The sequence below is a fragment of the Echinococcus granulosus genome (assembly GCF_000524195.1).
Source record: "Echinococcus granulosus chromosome Unknown EG_S00116, whole genome shotgun sequence".
NCBI lineage: Eukaryota > Metazoa > Platyhelminthes > Cestoda > Cyclophyllidea > Taeniidae > Echinococcus > Echinococcus granulosus.
The window spans coordinates 12,392-31,961 of NW_020170496.1; the positions used below are offsets into that span (position 1 = coordinate 12,392).

A 19,570-nucleotide genomic window follows, 5' to 3' on the forward strand; every position below is an offset into this window, starting at 1 on the left:
GCAGACAAGTAGAGATCCATTCGTCATCAAGACTCGAACTAAAGTGAATGAGAAGACAGCTCTTCCAAAAGGAAGAAAATAATGTCAAGCAGTGGAATTCATGGATGGTTAACGGCCCTTGAACTTGCCATTTGAAGACATTTTAAATTGGACCAAACAAAGTAAAATGGATTACAGTGCCTAAAAGTGGTCATTTTTCACATTCCTTAGGTGGCGTAGTGTTCAATAGATCTCCAAGATTTCGTAGCTCTTTTGTCTCTTGGCAGGATGGTCAGGGATGAGGGAGGACGAGTGAGGCATGATTTATGCTTTTACGCATTACATGAATACTTGCACTTCCTCGTCGAGTGTGCCTCTGGTTGTCGACATCTGGAGCACTTTCTCTAGGCCGGAGATATTGAGAGACGAATGTTAAAAGGCTCACACCTTTTCCCTCCTCAGCTCAGCTTACTGCGAGTGTCGAAGTTTATCACAGTTTACCACACTTCTCCCAGCGGCAGCTAAAGAGCATAGTAGCATTACCAGTCCCAATTTTTTACTGCTGCTTGAGGGAGGCCTGTGAGAGGAAAATGTATTAACCTCAAGTATTTTTTATTGTTACTGATATCACAACATTCATGTGAGAAAGGTGATCTCATAGTGTCCATGATGTTTCAACTACAAAATCGAAATAATGGGGAAATTGTAAAAGTAGAGCCCCATAATCAGACTTGGTTTGACTGTCTACCAGCCAGTTAATGGAGAAGGCAAAATTTGCTGCAGTATTGGAAACATTGGAGAAGAGTATATGAATGCTGGCCACCAAAATATGCGAACGTATGCCAACTCGAATGATAGTAGTCAAGGTAGTTTATGGATTCACTGGTCACGTCTGAATTCTCTGTGTAGCACTGCACAGTGCAAACGGCCTACATGGAGATGGAAAAGGGTGGGAAGGAATTGTGATAGGCGTCGCAGGAATGTGGGCCTCTACTCCGGAAATTTGTCAACGGATTGGCATCGTGTATGCTCAGGAATGCTGCATAGGGCCGAAAATTTATTCAGGTGGGTAATGAGGCACTTACGCACTTACGCCACAGCCTTAAATGTGCGATGGTCTTCGCACAATGTTGCGGTCCCAACATTTGTTTGCCGTACGCTGTGGAAAGGTGACAGCTAGGGGCTGTTGGAAGATTACCCTGTACCCAAGGTCGGCATGTATTGAAAGTGTAGTTTGGCTACTTTGACTTTAGTAAGAGGGAGAAGTCATCTTCCAGTTGATCGGCGAGATCATTGACTAGAAGAATGTGATGCGCAAGGTGGTGTTGCATTGTCACAAAGGACATTGGATGCACGAGGCTGGTGAAGTGAGTAAGCAGGATAGGGGAATCTTAGTGAGTCTTGGAAACCGAAGGAAGGCCAATCGACTTGGTCGATTTGTCTAAAACAGTGATTGCAATAGCACTGTTGGGGAGCTGTCACACGTGAACACGACGCAGAGGCGTGAGAGGAAGTAGACACAAAGGTTGGGATGATGGATAATGAGGATTAAAAGCAGAAACAAAGAGGGGTGCAGCGGACTAATGTAAAGAGAAAAGCCTTTGTTGATGCCCGTGACCAATGACAAGTGATAGGCTGATGTGTGAAAGAGCGTTTTACTCTACGCCTAGAGAATGTAGCCTATGAGTATGAGATGGCATTGATTAGGTGCAAGTGGAATAGCATTAACTTTGTCACCAGCGTTGACAAAGAAATTCTGTAGGGTACCGATATAATGTAGATGGAAGGTGCAGCCGGAGATATGGGGAGTGGCATCCGTTGCCATCACAGATTTTGCTAATGTGATTGCTGAGTTCGTTTACTTTGGCTCGTTAGACCGATTAGCTTATTTCGGCTGGTTGCTGTAGAAGCATAGTAGTTGGCACTTCCTGCCTATGTGATTGAAGCGATGCTGATAGTAGAAGACCTCTCTGAAAAAAAAGAAGAAAGGGCTAAATAGACGGGTAGTGATTTGCTCGGCCGAAGAATCGCAATCTGGAATAAGACATAGAATGCACTAGTGTGTACAATTGAAATGCTTGTGCACTCACCCTCACTTGCAGTACTTCCAGTGTGGTGAGTTTTAAAGGCAGTTTAAGAAGTAACGACACTTGATGCATTAAGGAGGAAAAAAGGACCATTTTCGTATATCGTCGGCAAATACCTTTCAATAGGAATATTAACACTCTGTCACTGACATTTTTCTTGCTGCATGGAAAATATTCTTTGTCATTGTTGAACTTAAGGGTTACGGTGATAGGCAAAGTACCAAAGTGATTACTCTATTTCTCATAAATAAACAAGCCAGTCCTTCTTGTTGAAGGTTGGATGTAGTGAGCCTTGCCTCAATGGTAGCAGAAAGAGAAAAATTGTGTAGGTTTGTCACATTGACCGCAAACTAAGCACTTCGAATCTTTCTCTTATCGGTAGAATAAAAGCAACTCGTCTGCTACAGCTAAAGTAAGCGCGCCGAGATATCCCGGTTCCAGTTGCACGACTAAATTTCATTGTCATTTTATCATCTGAAGGGACGCTGAGACCCATCTGCCTGATTTATAAAAGCCGTGTCTTACAAGGGTGGGCAAAGTTATTTCTTCTTTTACATCCTTCCACTAAATGAAGTTAGAAGTCTTGGCTCCAAACTTCAATGTGCATCACCGATTCCATTGCTGGTGGTCATCTCATATGAGCAACTGGGGCCCTATCCGTATTCATTCGTATGGCCAGGTGGTTAAAAATAGATGCGTGTGGGGAGAAATCCACCAAAGCAGCACACTAGTCACCCACCTCCACAACTCAATTACAGAAGACTGTCATATGAGGTAACGACATTTCACCTAAAATGGCTATGACACCTGACTTCCTCCATTGTTACGACCCAAGTTGAGCAGCAGCAAATGATCCTTAAAAGTTCAAATTTATTTCAAGCATTATTACTAATGCTGAGTTTCCCACATCGAGAAGCCTAATATTTCTCGAAGTGTGTGTGAAGACTTCAAATCATCGGAAGTTATATTTGAAGACTTTAAGTTCTAAGCATCTGTGAAAACTTCTGCTGTAAACATGGTATGAGAAGGGTTTATATGGTTTAAATTTACACCTCTTTAAGTAACCCCGACTCCAATTCATTAACCAGTGGCCACATTTTTTGTCTTACTCCACCATAAACTGACAATGGATTTTCTAATCCTTGACTCTTTCCTGATCCATTCATCCACCCATGTGCCTGTTGTGAAGGATTCACTAATGTAGACTTCGTAGGTGGGAGCTGCAGCGATTGACGAGTGGTTGGATGGAGGGATGGTCTGAAAGTATTGTGATGTAGGCGAAATTTTTCCCGCATATTACAAGTGAGAGTCAATGAAACTGTGAGATTAGCGCGGTCGACAGGTCCAAACAACAATTTCAAGCCTCAGCTAAAAAATCAGCTGCACGATGGTCACTGTTAAAGGTGTATCAGTTTCTTCGGAGCTGAAGTTCTCTTGGTTTCAGCAAGAAAGAGGGTTGAACAGAACTTGGGAATCAGCTACTACAAAGTGATCCTGAACACCGATTCCCACAGCGTGTCTATTTCCGATCCGCTAATAAAATGCGTATCACAACCTCGAGATATCGGATGGATAGTTTGTTCCCTGCTGCAGTAATCCTGAAACATATCAACAAGCAAAGAGACGTTGCCTTACCTGCCTCTATAATTCACAAATTGCATTCTTCTCCCCACATATCTGTGACGATATGCCACTAGTCTTAGACACATCTGGGAAGAATCAGTCTACTTTAACTCCAATTATTTAGTTACTTGGCTCCATTTGAAGAAGAAATACTTCAAACATCCCTGAGTGATGCATGCGGGAATTAAAAGAAAGAACTTTAAAAGATTTTGTATAGAGGTATAAATTCGCCCACACATATGCCATTAGGCCAGCAAAAATAAAAAAGATGAGAGCAGACACCCAAAGTAAGGGGGTGGCTAAGGGATATGAGAAGAAAACAAGAGATTCTGAGCGGAAAGCAGAGGAGAGGATTTGTATTGCAACTTTTCCACAACTTAACCATTAGAATTAAAAAAGGAAGCACAATTGGCGAAACTACAATAATCGTAAATATTTTGTTGAAAAATAAAAAAATAGCTTTAACACGCTTTTTTAACAAAAGATGTCTTGTTTTATTAAACCGTGGAAAGGCCCTTGCCAGATATCGAGGTAGTTTTGGCTCCCAATCAAAGTAGAATGAATGCAGCACGGAGGGAATAATCATTGGTTAAAACATTAATATGTAGATTAGCATTGATAAAATAGGAAGAGGTCGTTTTGACTTAAAGAGACTGTATGATGTCGGCAAAGAAGGTTGCATCAAGAGACAGTTCCAAGACACGAACCATGGACAATGTCCAAATTTGCTGAAGAATCCAGGGCTTCCGTGTCAGACATTGATAGCACCAAAACTACACCTTGCTCGACCATCACCTTGGAATGAAAGTCTCCTGATTTATACAGGGTTGATCGCTATTCGCGTTGCTCTTAATTTTCATCACTGTATAAGGTACATTTTATGAATTATTCATCCGTTATTTGCATATCCTTCCCTTTACCTTTCTCTACCATATTGCCGCCGGCTTGATTGAGCAGTTATTACCAGCAATTGTGATGGGCATCTCTGAGGTTGTCGAAAAAGGAACTTGATCAGTTGTTGGTGGACTGCCTACTGTAACTTTCATCAGGGTGACCGTACGGTTGGCGCGAATACTGTCATTATAGGAAAATGGCTGTTGCCTAAACACTGTTTATTTTTTACGAAATCTATAGAATGAAGTCGTAAGGAATTCAAGCAAGACAAATCTAGGCAGCTGGCTGCACAAGCTACACTGACGCTTGCAGTGGGTCTTCGGAATCTCGCTAGGTCTGGTTAAGGCAGCTCTACCGTGACGTTTCAGTAGACTTTTTTTGCTATTTGAGGTTGGGAACATGCTGGTCCGAGTAGAGCATTGTCGCTTAGCATACCCAGCCCGGAAAGCCTAATGTTTCGTCCTACTTCCTCCTCCAAATGGCGCAGAATAATTTGGACCCAAATGAAGGTCATTTCTCAGTTGAATATTCTTCGATTTGGAAGTGCATGCTATCTTTTGTTTTCCGTGTCACCTGAGCTACGAATATTGTATCTCAACATACCTTGCATCAACGGTACATTTTTTTGCGTCCGCCATATTTCCTTCCATTAGTGTAGGCACTGCAGCCTGTTCTTCATATTTCTCTGGGTATGATTTGGCAGTCATTTCCTACACGTGGGCCAACGAACATTGAGGTAGCCATCGCAATAGCTGTGTGTTGTAGTTATCTGTCCGTGATTTTACGCGTAGCTCTGGTAACTAACTGGCCTTGACCTTCCAGTGGTTATCAGTAGAGTTGCAGTAAATCTCTGCTTGATATGCACCAATCAGGAGGGAGTAAACCGGCAAGAGGATGACCTTTTCGAATGTTTGGAGTTTAGCCACCAAGATAATCGTCAAGAGAATTGAGAAGGCGCTTAAACCTGCGGATGCTAGTGTCTCCAGTAAATTGCGGTGTTTTGATCATTGTGCTAGCTTCTGCCACAGTGATTCCATGTGAAGTTTGCCAACGATACTGAAGACCTTCCGATACATTTTCTGATATATCAAGACCCCCTCTTATTTCCCCATCGTACCATAGTATGTAATACTGTCTACTATTTTTGCTCTATTTTTTATATTCTAAGTGCGTGATTGTAGTTGAAACCTACGGACATAAGGCATTGACCACTGCACCCTTCCGAATTGAACCTATGCGAACAACAGGGAGGAAACTTAAGGCTAAAGGGCATTGATTCTAAATATTTCGCTTAGGCATTAGACTCCACCTCCCCAACTTCTCGGCCTGATTGAAGCAATGGCGTATGCAGACTTACAAGATGAGTGACCTTTCGCGACATTGACCATTCCCTTCGCCACAGGCCAAGTACATGGCTAGTCTACCCGCACCATCACACGAAGTCCCCAACCTTTCTCAATACAACTTGTTGTTCAGCTCATTGAGGGATCTCTATCCTTCCTAAGCCGGACACAAATTCTGCTATCTTTTAAGAGGCTATACTTCTTCCGTTATCGCTCTCTTCGCAACCAGCCTGAAACTTCCGGATTTCACTTATCTGGTGAGGACTGAAGCAGAAATACGAGCAGACTGGTGACTGTGTATTGAAGCTGTTTCCTGTAGGGTGTACAAAAGACCAAGATATGGCTTATTACTTCGGTCTTTGGCGTTTAGTAGTATCTTGAATTTAAATGTGATCTTCCTGCTTTGCGTATGCTGGTTTGCTACAAAGTTGGGGAGTGGGAAAGAGTGCTTCCATTGGTTACTTCAAGTCCACACGCTGTATTGCCACGCAAAGTAGTTTTAAGTGAAAATAATGATGATTGAGGTCTGTACCCTAAACTCAGAACAAGCGTGGTTTCCAAAAGCTCTTACTGCATGACATCATTTTCCCATCTTATGCGATCTATTCCAACCCTGTCGCATTCTGTTGGTAATGGCATATTACGCTGCCTCATTCTCCATGCCATATTTTTAACCATTTATACCAAGGAAATGTACTTCTAATCCACGATGACTCTACTAACCTAAATTCAAACACCTGGCAACGCTATTTAAACTGCATATTCTCGATGCCGACTGGCGTAGGTGGCTCAATGTTTTGTGTAAAAATTCGGGGGAAGTAGGAGGAATTATACGGGTACTGAAGATGTTTCCCTTGAACCTATGCAGCATCTCAACACCTACAACTGGTTGCCAAAATGAATGAATATTGAGGATTGCATTTGCAGGTAAATGTCTAATTCTTTGATCAGTAATAGAAACACATTTGCTGGAACTTATGACAAACCACGTTGATTAAACGCCTACATGAAATAAGTGGGATCCAGATGTGAAGACAATATGGTTCGATGTCAGAAACTGTTGTTAGCCACCAAGTGAGAATAAAAACAGACGTTTTCCATCATTTATTTGAAAGTGCTATTAATGCAAGAGAACTATACAATGAACTGGTCTTTTATTGTGAGCGTGCGTGCGAATCAGTCGATTAAATCAAGTAACCAAAATAAGAACCGTGATTACCTAACACTTGTCCAAATCAATATGCTGTCACTCACGCCAAACTATTACAAATCTTAATATAAATTAATAGCCAATATAATGGTGTGTATCAGAGGTAAAAATGACATGTGCGCAAATCAGATTGATCAGTTAACAGACCATAGGCTCGTGCTCCAAATGTGCCATAGGTCATCCACTCGGCATCCATCCATTCTCCATCCTCAGGTTGGCAGCTACGCTTAGTAATATCACCGTGGCTGCTTTTGGATAATCCAGCTCTCGCTGCCTCCGCTAGGAAAATGCAGAGAAATAGTGTAAAAGTGTGTTAAAGCAAAGAACGACGATGATACGAACCCCTGCTCCCCAACCCAATCAACACTCACCATATGTGTATGGCCCTATTTTTTTAGGCCTGTACAATCCATCCCGACTGTAGACGTCGTGGTCATCAAATTGACATATCGACGAAAGTGGCACGGGGCAGCGGGTCACACAACTTTTCTCGCAACTCTAGAAGGGTGTATCAAAAATGCGCCTTTAGAGACTGCTGTCAATTCACTCTATGAGCTGTTGAAACAAGCAGGTTGCTTCTTAACAGAAGTCTCCAGTCCATCGGATACACTTTGCTTCCTCTTCTTCCTCTCATGCAGCCCACACTGCTAAATGTTTCACTTATCAGGCTATTCTCTCTCCAAGCTCGCCATGTCCAAATGTCTTCGTCTATCACTCTGGAGTCGAATCAGAAATAGGCCCACACAAGTGATATTTCTGGAGAATTTGACTTTAATTTGATTAACTATCATTTGATGAAGAATATTTCTCCACCATTGAATCAGAAGTCAATTCTCTAGTCATACGCAGTTTTATCATTTTGAAGCAAAAGCTTCTAGTCGACTTCGAATTAAATGAATAAATAAGCAAATAGATAAATGAATGGCAAAATAAATCAACGTACGTCTCCTGTATGAGATGAGCTACCGCAGTTGCAGCAGGTTGTCGCTACAGGCTTACGAGGAGAATCTACCACCACTGGTTTACCGGGTTTCGTCTAATGCATATTTTGTAACAATTAAGCAGTCTCCACTAACACATTATAAAGGTGGGTCAAAGTTTACATACCGTGTGTCTGTACTGCCGCCAGATGTCTGGACAAGCCTAAAAGCGAGTAAGAGAGGGACACAGAATAAACTTGAGGTGCACCGCCGCCTCAGTTTCCCATATAAGAAAGAAAATATTTTGGGGTGACCTCGAGCCACTGTTGCCATTTAGGTTTGATCAAATTATGTCCATACAAATGAGCAGATTTGATTTAGGTAAATAATGCGTTAAGCACAACCGACAACATCTGCGTGAAGCGAACAGCCTGGGAATAGCTACAGATGGCCGTGAAATCATAACCGCGTGACCCGAAAATCATGTTGTGAAATGACCCCCTAACCTACCCTCCTTACTGCACAATGGATTAGGAATTAGCTTACATCCTGATTACATGAATGAAACAGTGGCAAGACACGAATGTTATGAATGACTGAGGGAAATTACTGACTGGTCATTTTATTTGCTGAATTGTAGTAAGCATTTATAAGCAGACCAACTCCGTACCTGTCCTCATAAAAGGCAGCATCATCTAAACCTAGACTATCTAACAACCTCCAGCCTAGAACCAACACCAACAAAAGCAACAAACAAGACCTCTGATATCATGTCATGTCATGTCAGTAAACAGTAGTCAGGATTATTCCAAATCCTGACTGATAACCGTGCGCCTAGATGATATATGGTATGTAGTCACCAGGTGAGAATAAATGTTTATTGGAGCATGATGTTCCCTCATCGGTGAATGCGTCTATAGTGGAAAGACAGTCTTGTAAGAACAAAACCATCACAACATAAGGGTGGTGTTATCTTTTGCTGTTAATAATAGACACGCATTTACATCCTACTGCTGCCGATCATGGACATTACCCACGTTTGGGAGGAAAGCCATACGCGATGCGGTGGTGTAAGTGAATCTCAGCTAGTTCAAATGAAAGGATAGCTCAGAAGAAACAAAGATGAAAGGCACATGAACTCACACTGCCTGTATGGCCCCGCCGTTTACATCGGCGACAATTAATTTTCCTCAGGAGTTTCCTATTTGGGCAGCAATAATATTCGTGTCCAGGTGAATGACATATGTCACACAATAAATACGTGCAGCAGTAGGAACTGTGGGTCGTCCAAGCGCAGAAGTGGCAAGGCTGGGGACCCTATTTTAAATAGAGAGAAAGGCAAAAATAAATGGCGACAATGGACTGCACTACAACGCTCTCCAATGCAATGCGAAGTGCTGCAATGGAATATGGCTCGCTTACCTTAGTACAGAACCTTGCTATATGGCCATCGCGAAAGCAACTGTAGCAAGGGCCTCTGTGGAACTCCCTGTCGTGCCTTTTAAGTGATGGATCCATGTCGCAGGGGTCCAGCCTCCATTGTTTTGGATCTGAGGGCATATCCTTGCATCGCTCTTCGAAAAATTTCTTTGTATCATCAAGGTCGACCATCGAGGATGGATTTCGACAGCCTATAATTACATCTAGTCCCTCCACTTTGATAAAAGCATTTTCATCATCAGCCTCCCATCGGCTTTCACTTACGTTACATTTATTACTTTCGTTCACGACGCCATTCACTCTTTCTTCAGCTTGTTTTAGCACATGTTTTGGAGCAATGCCGCTGAAGGTAAGGTAGAGAGCATCCATCAGACACGACTGACTGTCTGAACCACCTTCGCTGCTATACTTTAGTTCGTCGCTATACATTGCCAACCCAAAGGCCACAACACTGTGAAGCACAATGCGAACTGAAATGACCCCATCAATGGCAGTGTATAAGTACCCCGACTCATTGCGACCTCACCTTCACATTCCCAAATGATCGCGAATACGGTCGATTTAAACAAACTGTCCGCATAGTTACACAATAATTACCCACTTCTTAAGCTCACTGGTAGAAAATAACGTTTCGTTTTTGTTATAAAGTGTCACCATAATGTAGTGTCTATTTTTGTTACCACCTTAGCATTTGTCACTTTGTGCAACGTATACGCATTTCTAAGGTGTGCATTACAAGAGTAGTCAAGCAAAGCCGGTGAATCCCTTGAAATTAAATAATGAAGCAATTTTAAAGCACTTAACTTGATCGTTTTTAATCTCAATATTACACATGCTTGTTTGAATGTACACTCTAGAGTGGGCCAATTCGGTGACAAAGGCGGTGTCATCAATTGGCCAGTAGGAAAAGGAGGAGCCGGGCTCTGCTTCTTCCCTATAGGTTTGCTTATGTAACCCCGCGTCTCTTCAATGCATGATGTTTTGCTCTATCCACGACACTCTCGATCCAAGGTTATGAAATCGAGGGTAGGGGTGTGGCGTTCCGCGCCTTCACTGGGAGACTACTAGCACGGCCTAAAGACTAGTGGCCCATGAAATAGCGGGAGTGCATCCCGCAGGCTGAAGTACCTGGGTGGTTAAAATAATTGAACGTTTAAAATTGATGTCAAATTCTTACTAAGTTTATCTCTTGTTTTTATGCTGTCCACGACGCTCGTCTTGGTCAGCCTCCTACGCCAGCCAATTGATCTTTGTGTATGCAGGAAGGTAGTTTTTCCCAACGTCACTGAGGCCTCTCAACGAATTCGCTGTAGCTGGAGTTTTGCTCTATCTATGAGCTGAATTTTGGGAATGGAATTGCAATAGCTTCATAGAACTCAAAGTCGGACAATGCTTGACAGCAAAGGCGTAGTTGAGGTGGTATCTTCTTATGTAATGTACACCAGGAGATGCTCGAGGCCCTACAATCCGTTGCATTTGCGTCAACAATATGGAGGCTGATGGAAAAGCTTCCCTTTCTCCAGAAAAAGAACGGAGTCCTCCCGTTATTTTTTAACAACTTAATCGCTCCGCATAATTAGGAATAACACTTTGTCCATGAGTGTTGGATACCTAATGGCATGGTTACCGTTTTCAATACGGAACTATTCACTTGATGGAGAAAATCAAAACCGTCGGCGTCATTTCAAACATTCACTTAATTTGTACATCCCCTATTTTGTCGAGGTTTATCAAAACTACTATTCGCTCTTCTTTTTCCAGGTAGCAGAACTTCTGACAAAGACGGTGTACAACCCGCCACTTAAAGTTGCATGGATTTAGCACATAAGTAGTATATTCTGCATGTGTGCGTTTGTTCTTTTGCACAGACCGCAAAAGGATTTCTAAGCGCTCATCACGTGGACGGCGTCACCGAGCCTAGAGCTGATAACTGGCAATACTTTTGTCCTAGTCGTAAAGTGGAACTTCTGGTCCACTTTCGCATAGCAGAGTGGAAAGTGTTTTGGAGACGAAATGAGAGGCGGAGTGTTACGACAAGTTTCAATCGTTGACTACGCGACGCATAGTGTCTGCGCCTCTAGGAGTGCAGAAACCTAGTTCAAACCTACATTGAAGGGACTTTTATGGGGACCGGATTGTTGTACACGTCCTCCCAATCCTAATTTGTTGTGGACAAGCACTGCCACCCAATTTAGACCCTTTGCACTGTTTTTCTCACCCAAGGCATCATAAGACGAATGGGTGTGTGCGTCAAGATGGAGCTCCATCGTGAGTGCATAGAGGGGCCGCTAGACTGTCCGCAGAAATAACATGAAGAGAACCAAAATACCAAAAGAAATTTCGAAACCACGAGAAATTAAGAGCCCACATAACTACCTTAATGCTAAGCGTGACCAGCCTTCCGTTCGCGCGTCAACCACCACACTGTAATCTTTGTTGCTAAAACCAACGGTAGTCACGAACGAGCAAGACACCCCGGCGTAAGCGTGGGAACACTATTCAAAGTGGCACCGCCCCTATTCCGTCCACCCTCCTTTTTTTGATACCGTCCAGCCCTTTACATGGGTACTAGTGATGGACCAGAAACGCACGGTGGTAGCTGTTATCCCGCGAAACCCACTTCCCCGCACACATTGCCAGCAGTAAATGACCCAACCGCAATACCACTTCAGTGCCTGACCGATCCACCGTGAAACACATAAGACTTTTCAACCAGATACAGCCCCGACAGAGCTGTCCCGAGCATACACGAAGCTGGCCATCGGAACCACGCGCCCCAAGGGGGTAGCCCGAGCCTGGAACCCAACCATTAGATTCAGAATTTTGTTCCTTTTAGCTAATTCCGTCCAAAGTCATCACTGATTAAGTAGTCCGACGTCCCCAGCGGCGAGTAAACCCAGCAGGAACCTAAGAAATATGCTTTTTGCGGAGGGCGCATTCAAAGCAGAAACAACGCGAAGACCGAAGACCCACTTACCTTGCTTCACCGTCACTCCAAGAGAGGCCGAGTAACACGAAGCAATTAACCGAGGCGAACAGCTCGCGAAGAGAATCGGCACCGGAAACCAGATAAATCTCTCTAATAGAGAGAACGAACTCAAGAATAGAAACTCTAGCCATCTATCCTAGAAACCAGTAGCCCTGGGCACATCTCCGCTGCCGACTACTGAGCCGATACCTACCTCCAGAGTAAGAAAAGTCATGCATAAGACCAACTCAGAACTCATACATCAAAGACGAGGCCGACACAAATGGTAGACACACTGTGCACACCGACTCACATAACTGGTACGAAGACGCTTCGTTCTCGTTTGCATAAAGTGAAAAATTACCGACAATATAATAACTTTAGCAGCATAAACCCGTGATCTTAAGGAAACAAAACCACAATAAAGAATATATTTCCACTCCAATTTTACGCAGTCTGTTTCCCGATATTGCGGAGATACGCCTCATGCTCCACGAAAACGTGCTTCTGGGTCGGGACCACAGACCACAGATCAGGCGTAAGGTATTCGTAGGTTTTCCTAATAGCAACATAGGTGGCCTTGGCTAAAGAAATGTTGAGGGAATTAGTAGAATTTGATCATACCGAAATTGCCAAGAGTTGCGGTTTGTCCACGAGCGCTGGTGTATACATCTTCAATACCCGCCATCGAAAGCAGTTTTTTGGGAACTGGTGCACTGACTATCCCAGTTCCTCTAGGTGCTGGGATCAGTCGCACCAAGACAGAACCACATTTGCCAGTCACCTTGCAAGGCACGGTGTGTGGCTTGCCGATCTTATTACCCCAATAACCCTTGCGAACTGGGATAATTGAAATCTTGGCTTGAAGAATGGCACCACGAATGGCCGTGGCTACCTCCTTAGCACACTTTACTCCAAGACCCACATGACCATTATAATCGCCCATGGCCACGATCGCCTTAAAGCGAGTGCGCTGACCCGCACAGGTCTGCTTCTGCACTGGCATGATCTTCAGAACCTCGTCTTTGAGCACACTTGAACCCAAAAGCGTGTCGACGATCTCAGCCTCCTTGATGGGGAGACTGTACATGTAGATCTCTTCCAAGGAGGTGATCTTTTTGTCTTTCACCAGGCGACCCAGAATGGTGACTGGCTTCCACTCTGAATCCTTGCCCAGTCGGCCACGACCTCCACGCCCTCGACGACCACCACGACCTCTACCTCTCCCACCAAAACCTCCTCTAAAACCGCCCCTTTGTCCAGCAGGGGGAGCACTCATATCAAATTAAATGGTAAAGGACTACAAAAGTCAGGTTATAATTAAAACAACACATACCCCACGCGTAGAGCCTATACAAGTGCCGCCTGAGCACACAATACTTATTCAAACAAAGCTAGGGTCACTAAAAATATCTTTTTTATTTTCCACCCTAATAATTTTCTGTTGTTTCTTAAAGCCGTACAAAAAAAGGTTTTTAAGTCCTTTAAACTTTAAGGCATATTTTATTCCTTTTAGAAAAGGGTAATTCTGTTTACGGGAAGTTTTCTACATTTTCCGATTGTAGCGTACTAAATAAATGTCACTTTTTTTTTGTGCCCTCTCGGCTAAAACTTATTAAAGTTTCTTAGTGACAGTAATATTCCAGTTTTCACTTCCACCGTGATTTATACCTTGCACAAACTTGAAATTTTCCAATACCACCTATTATTACCATTATTCTAAGGAGGAATACTAACGGGTATATTGCTAGGACTAACTCTTTTTATTTATTGGTAGATTGCTTTAGATATTGTCAATTCTCCTTGAATACCTTTATTAATTTTGACTCAATCAAAAAGGATATTTCAACCTTGTTATCCGCCACTCAAGGATCGACCAGAGTATTGTAGCGTAGAAATGCCAGCCTACCCAGCGAGGTACAAGAAGGCGAATTTAAAGTACAAAAGTGGCACCTCACCAATACCGAGGAATAAACCGCCATCGTATTGCAGTATTGCATATTCTTCAGTTATTTTGACGAATATTTACTCCCTCCCTAGCTTTTGAGTAATCACTAGCATCTTTGACAACAACAACAGCTACGAATTTATGCAAAAATTATTAAATGCTGTTTATCAACTGAAGCCTTAAGCTGCATACTAATGTTCCATCATTTCGTGAAGAGATTCGGTGACGGTTCAAAATGTGGGAGCGTTCCACGTCAATATTATTCGTTTGGATTTGAAGTTTTAGGCTAGCCTTCGAGTTTATGGTATCATAATCATGGCAGCTTATTTATTAGAAATGCACATATGAGCGCAACCTAAAATCTAATAGTCAGGAATTAGGATTCCACCATTTGGCGGTCCATATAGCGAGGGATGACTGTGCACATTCATTAAATGGAGCAATAACTATGCTGCGGAGTTAACCGCAGTAGTGGAGCAATCAAATGGAAAGAAACGGCGGTTAGATGGCACCGGGTTTGTCATACTTTTCGCATATTGCTCGGACTTTCAATGAAATGGAAGGGTTGATCTCAATCAATTGCTTCTACCTCTGACCTCTCTTTTCCAGTCAAATAAATCATCTGTTTTTACGAGGTGCTGTTCTGCCAGGATAATATCGCATTTGTCTACATTTGTGGCAACAATCGACCAGAAGAACATGTTTTGCGGGGGCCAGTATCTGCATGGGACACCAGGAACAGTGTCACCAATAAACGTCACTCCTGCGTGGTGAAGAGACATGGGGATCACTTTCGAGTATCCCGCACCAAATTTCACCTGAATTGTGTGGAGCTAGGTAGGAAGACTAGGTGAGTTAACTTTTTTGAGCTCCCTTTGCTTCCACACCAGAAACCTCACATTTAATTAGGAAAAGTAGTATTATCCAACCGTAACCATTAGTTTTGATTGCAGTCTGTCAATGTCAGCAGCTAGACAAATGTACCTTTAAAAGGATGATCTGTTTGGGTATGTCACGATTTGTTTCTCATTTCCTCCGCACCATTTCCTGCTTATGACCAACAATGTGGATAACACCTGCTGGAAGGGACAAGTTGGAAACAAACCAAAAAGGGCGAAATTAAAATTCCAAAAAGGTATTCGCTATATCATCAGGGTAGAATAGATTTGCGTGGGAAATTGCCCGATTGGGCAGAACCGATGCAATTGAACGTATCGATGATAGTGGGAATCGCTTGAGCCTATCCTACAGGGCCACCATCGAGAAGACTACCTTCAGGGCTCGATAACGTAAATTGTGCCATAGAAAAAATGCTTGCCTCCCCTTTCCTCACAAATTCTTCACCTCACAATCAGCTCATTAGGTCACCCTTGCTCAAGTATAAATGTTTATATCTTCGGTTTAGAAAGATTATCATCTTGGAATGCGTGAAATGTACACTTAATGGTGCATCTAACTGCATTCTCACAAGTCCCTAATGAATATTTGTTTAGACACTATTTGGCTTTTGACCCATTAATGTCACTGCTTGATCAACAACTACTTGTCTTCCCTTGGGTGATGACTGAATGGTGATTTCGCAGTTCCTGACGTGGATGCATTGTAATTTTATTAAGTGAAGTGGTCATCGTATTGTCACGTGCAGTCAAAGGCTATATGGCAAACTTGAAACAGAAGTAACAGGCACATGCTCCACACCTATATATGCACGCACACAGCAAATGCTAATGCTATTTGCAGTGAACTTCCATTCTAGTATCCTACTCGTGTTTCACCTCTCCATATGGATCAGGATGACAAGATTGCGGTAATTTTTTGCCATCAGTAATTTGACATTATTTTTGCTGACTAGAAGAAAGGTCGCAACAAGATCAAAATAGCCCCAATTGCTAACAGCAAGGCGAGATCTGTAGGCTCTTTGTTTTGTATGCTTTCATTCTCCTCCTCGGTGTCACAGACCACCTTTTCCAAACGTCGCTTTGGGCTCTTTAAGAAGGCCTATGAATTGAGCGACCTAACCCGCAGCCATGTCAAGATCCTCGTCATCACCGACAAGGGTTGTCTCTACGAGTATGCCAGTCCGTGTTTCGAATCCAAATTAAAAAGTGTAAAAAAGGTCGTTCCAATGATGACAAATGAGAGGATTTTGAAGGTAGGTCCTATTTTATCACCCAAGTGTTTTAATAAAATACTATTCATAGCTTTGATTAATTGTGATTTATCTTAGTAAAATTTATTTAACCGTCACTAAATGAGCCGCTTTTGATCTTTGAGTGGTTGATAAGTTTTTAGCCAAAGTTGAATCTTTGCTTATTTCAAGGAAAGTAGGGAAGAAAAATGCAATTTCTCTGCAAGGCATGGTATGGTTCTAAACAATATCACCTTGACTGGGTTAAATTAGAGTCACTCATTATTTACTCCTCCATTTAATGGGCTGCTTACTTTAACTGATGTTTCAAGAGCTAAAAAGGTGGAAAAGCTTTGGTTACATATTTCTTAAAGCCTGTAATGAAACGATTTGGGTGGATATAAGGCGAACGTCTTTTACCCTTCTCGCCTCCCCCTGTTCCTTCCTCCATCCCTCCCTCCCATACAAACGTGAGCTAGGCCACTTTTCATCCCCAATTTTCATGCATAATTTAAGACCTTTTTAAAGTTTGATATACCTGTATGACATTCCGCATGACTGAGGCTAATAAATTTTTCTCTCAGTGTTTTCGTCTCCCACTCGTCTCCCCTCCTTCTATCAGCGTCGAATCACTTGCACGCCTTCTGTTTTTGCAAGAAAAAAAAAACAATTTGACAAGATTGTCACGTGAAAGCTCTTAAATGTTGTTGGCGTCTGTAGCATAAAATTGGTGAATTCCCCATTACAAAGACGTAGGAGAAGAACCTTGAGAGGCCTTCATAATTGTTGGGGTGAGAGATAAAAGGGCTACTTTTCTGTGCCTTAGTCATGCATTAAGGCATCCATTCCGTGACTTTGAAATGAAGAATTTCATCTCCTCCTACTAAGCCTATCAGAAACGTCACTCAGTTAAATCAAAGTAACGATTGAGGTCTCTCACTTCCAGGTTATTAGCACCGAAACCTTACTGTAGTGGTGCGCCCCTTCTGTGAGTTGGAAACTGACAATTTTGTGAGTAAATTTTGAAAAAAAAAGGAACAAATTCCCTTAAAATCAATATTCTGCTCGAAATTTTCATTATTTTTGCGATTTTCTTAGGTCTCACAAACACTGAATGGCTCCGGCTTATAGGACCCTCCTGCACGTCTTCACGTCTCCGAACTGTTCAAGCATTAGAATCAACAGCAAATTCGTCTTTATAAATGAGTAACTAGGTGTTTATCCGGCTATTCCACTAAAACAGACGTAATAATTCAGAATCTAGGCGGTAGGCCAGCAGCTGTCTTTGATCTCACCCTCTTTTCTAGACGGTGTAAACCTTTGTAATGCATTTGGAGTTGCAGTTTCGAGTGCTTGAATGTATTCTTGGAGACTTACGTCACCACAGCCCTACATTCCACTTTACAACCTGCCGTTTTAGTGAAGCCCATACCAACAACACAAAATTTACCCGCTCCTTGACCCCACCAAAACTTCTCAGGTTTACGCAAATCTAAAGTTTTTTTTGGAATGTAAAAATTCCTGACATGTATTTAATTCTGCAGTAAGAAAAGCCTTACTTTACTAAAGGAAGAAAAAATGAGCTGCCTCATTTTTGCTATTGCGCAATAGTAACTTCGGGGAGAAGGACGTATCAATTCAACGTAGCAGTGGCTTTATATTTCTAGTAGCATACTTAAGAAGTGCGTTGCTTAGCAAAGCGTACTTTAGATGACTGGCAAGAATTTTCCATTTAATAAATATATCATTTAAGTTGAAAGAGTTGTCTACACTTCCTTCGTGTTTTTATTCCGTTGAAGCTTGGGGATCAATACTATTAGTCATTTTAAGTAAATTGCTACTTATTATCCAGCAAACCATCCAAATTATTATAGCTCTCTTCCAAATGAATCGCATATTATTTATAATCACCCTTTATTTTGACAGCGTATAGAGCAAACAAAGCACAAAGGGGAGTACAATGCGAAGAACACCGGTCTCTATCACAATAACCTAGGTGGTGACTCGGATACCTCCTCCGCTGAAGAATCAGCTGATTCTACTGAAGGCCACGTGAGTAGTATATTCAGCTCAATTTCCCTTTGGTCTTTAAGCCAAATTGGCAGGGGTACGAAGAAAAACAAATTTATCTTAAAAACCCAATGGAAGAGTCAACTAGGAGCATCGATTATAATTATTTTCTAAAATACTTTAAATGGTAGGTTTTGCACGAATCCACCCGTCTTTCCAAAGTGTCGCTTTTTGAGTTATTTTTTGTCACCTTTCCCACCTTCTATTTTCTTGCATTAGGCAAGAAAATCGGAGATTAAGAAGCACATCATCACAGCTCCGCTTACGCAAATTACATCATCTTTAGTAGCATCCCCTTCTGCGGTTCTCTCAATGTCACAAGTCACCTACCTAGAAAGTTCACTCCAAAGCACCATCGTGGATAAGATAATGCACTATTGACAGTGACTTATAAAAGTGAGCATAACAAAGGTCAAAGAAAATGGGTTGAAATTCTCTGTAATTTAATCATCACCTTCTTTATTTAGTGCCAAGACAAAGTGGTAAAAGGCAAATATGAGAGAGAAGATGAGTATTTGCTTTTTCTTAAGGAGAAGACGTCTTTCACCTTGTAATCACTAATGCTTAATCAGTTCTCCTTTTAAAGAACAATGAACATGGTATAGCAGCCTTGGGTACTGCAAGTGCGGCCACATCAACTATGCCTCCTAGCTTTGAGGTGAGGTGGTCACCTTCCTTATCTCGGTATCCGCATTATTTTGGTGGCAAATTGCAAGCCCTATCTTACCTTGCCTCTTAATGCGTGTATACTTACGCCCTTCTGTTTAGGAGGCCACTTTTCTGAATTACTGTCCAGGTAAAAACGCCTTTTCTATGGTTACCTCAACACATTAGATAATTCCCTGCCAATGTATCACAACTTTCCCACATAAAAGTTGACTTTTTTAATATAATTAATTATTTCTTCAAAATTTAGACAGTATCTATGGTAGAGGAACAAATTTCTTCAATCCTTCCAGG

The 19,570-nt window shown here is 42.3% G+C and overlaps 4 protein-coding genes across 4 annotated transcripts; 1 reads left to right on the forward strand and 3 right to left on the reverse strand. All coding sequences in view use genetic code 11, as the record gives it.

Annotated features, from left to right (window-relative positions):
• Positions 1-1,859: 1,859 nt before the first annotated feature.
• On the reverse strand, positions 1,860-5,290 carry EGR_08692 (hypothetical protein; the record flags this gene model as incomplete). Its single annotated transcript, XM_024497941.1, has 5 exons — positions 1,860-1,949; positions 3,176-3,323; positions 4,485-4,551; positions 4,654-4,790; positions 5,187-5,290. 5 exons carry the CDS (start codon positions 5,288-5,290, stop codon positions 1,860-1,862), a joined length of 546 nt encoding a protein of 181 aa, XP_024347623.1.
• A 1,943-nt stretch (positions 5,291-7,233) lies between these two features.
• On the reverse strand, positions 7,234-9,925 carry EGR_08693 (Zinc finger CCHC domain-containing protein 7; the record flags this gene model as incomplete). The annotated part of the gene is made up of 6 exons (XM_024497942.1): positions 7,234-7,415; positions 7,508-7,634; positions 8,080-8,172; positions 8,244-8,279; positions 9,200-9,373; positions 9,479-9,925. The coding sequence occupies 6 exons, from the start codon at positions 9,923-9,925 to the stop codon at positions 7,234-7,236; spliced, it is 1,059 nt and encodes a 352-aa protein (XP_024347624.1).
• A 2,986-nt stretch (positions 9,926-12,911) lies between these two features.
• EGR_08694 (40S ribosomal protein S2) lies at positions 12,912-13,743 on the reverse strand (the record flags this gene model as incomplete). Its single annotated transcript, XM_024497943.1, has 2 exons — positions 12,912-13,048; positions 13,089-13,743. The coding sequence occupies 2 exons, from the start codon at positions 13,741-13,743 to the stop codon at positions 12,912-12,914; spliced, it is 792 nt and encodes a 263-aa protein (XP_024347625.1).
• Positions 13,744-16,195: 2,452 nt separating this feature from the next.
• EGR_08695 (Agamous-like MADS-box protein AGL11) lies at positions 16,196-17,671 on the forward strand (the record flags this gene model as incomplete). The annotated part of the gene is made up of 4 exons (XM_024497944.1): positions 16,196-16,219; positions 16,265-16,321; positions 16,370-16,564; positions 17,639-17,671. The coding sequence occupies 4 exons, from the start codon at positions 16,196-16,198 to the stop codon at positions 17,669-17,671; spliced, it is 309 nt and encodes a 102-aa protein (XP_024347626.1).
• Between the last annotated feature and the right edge of the window lie 1,899 nt (positions 17,672-19,570).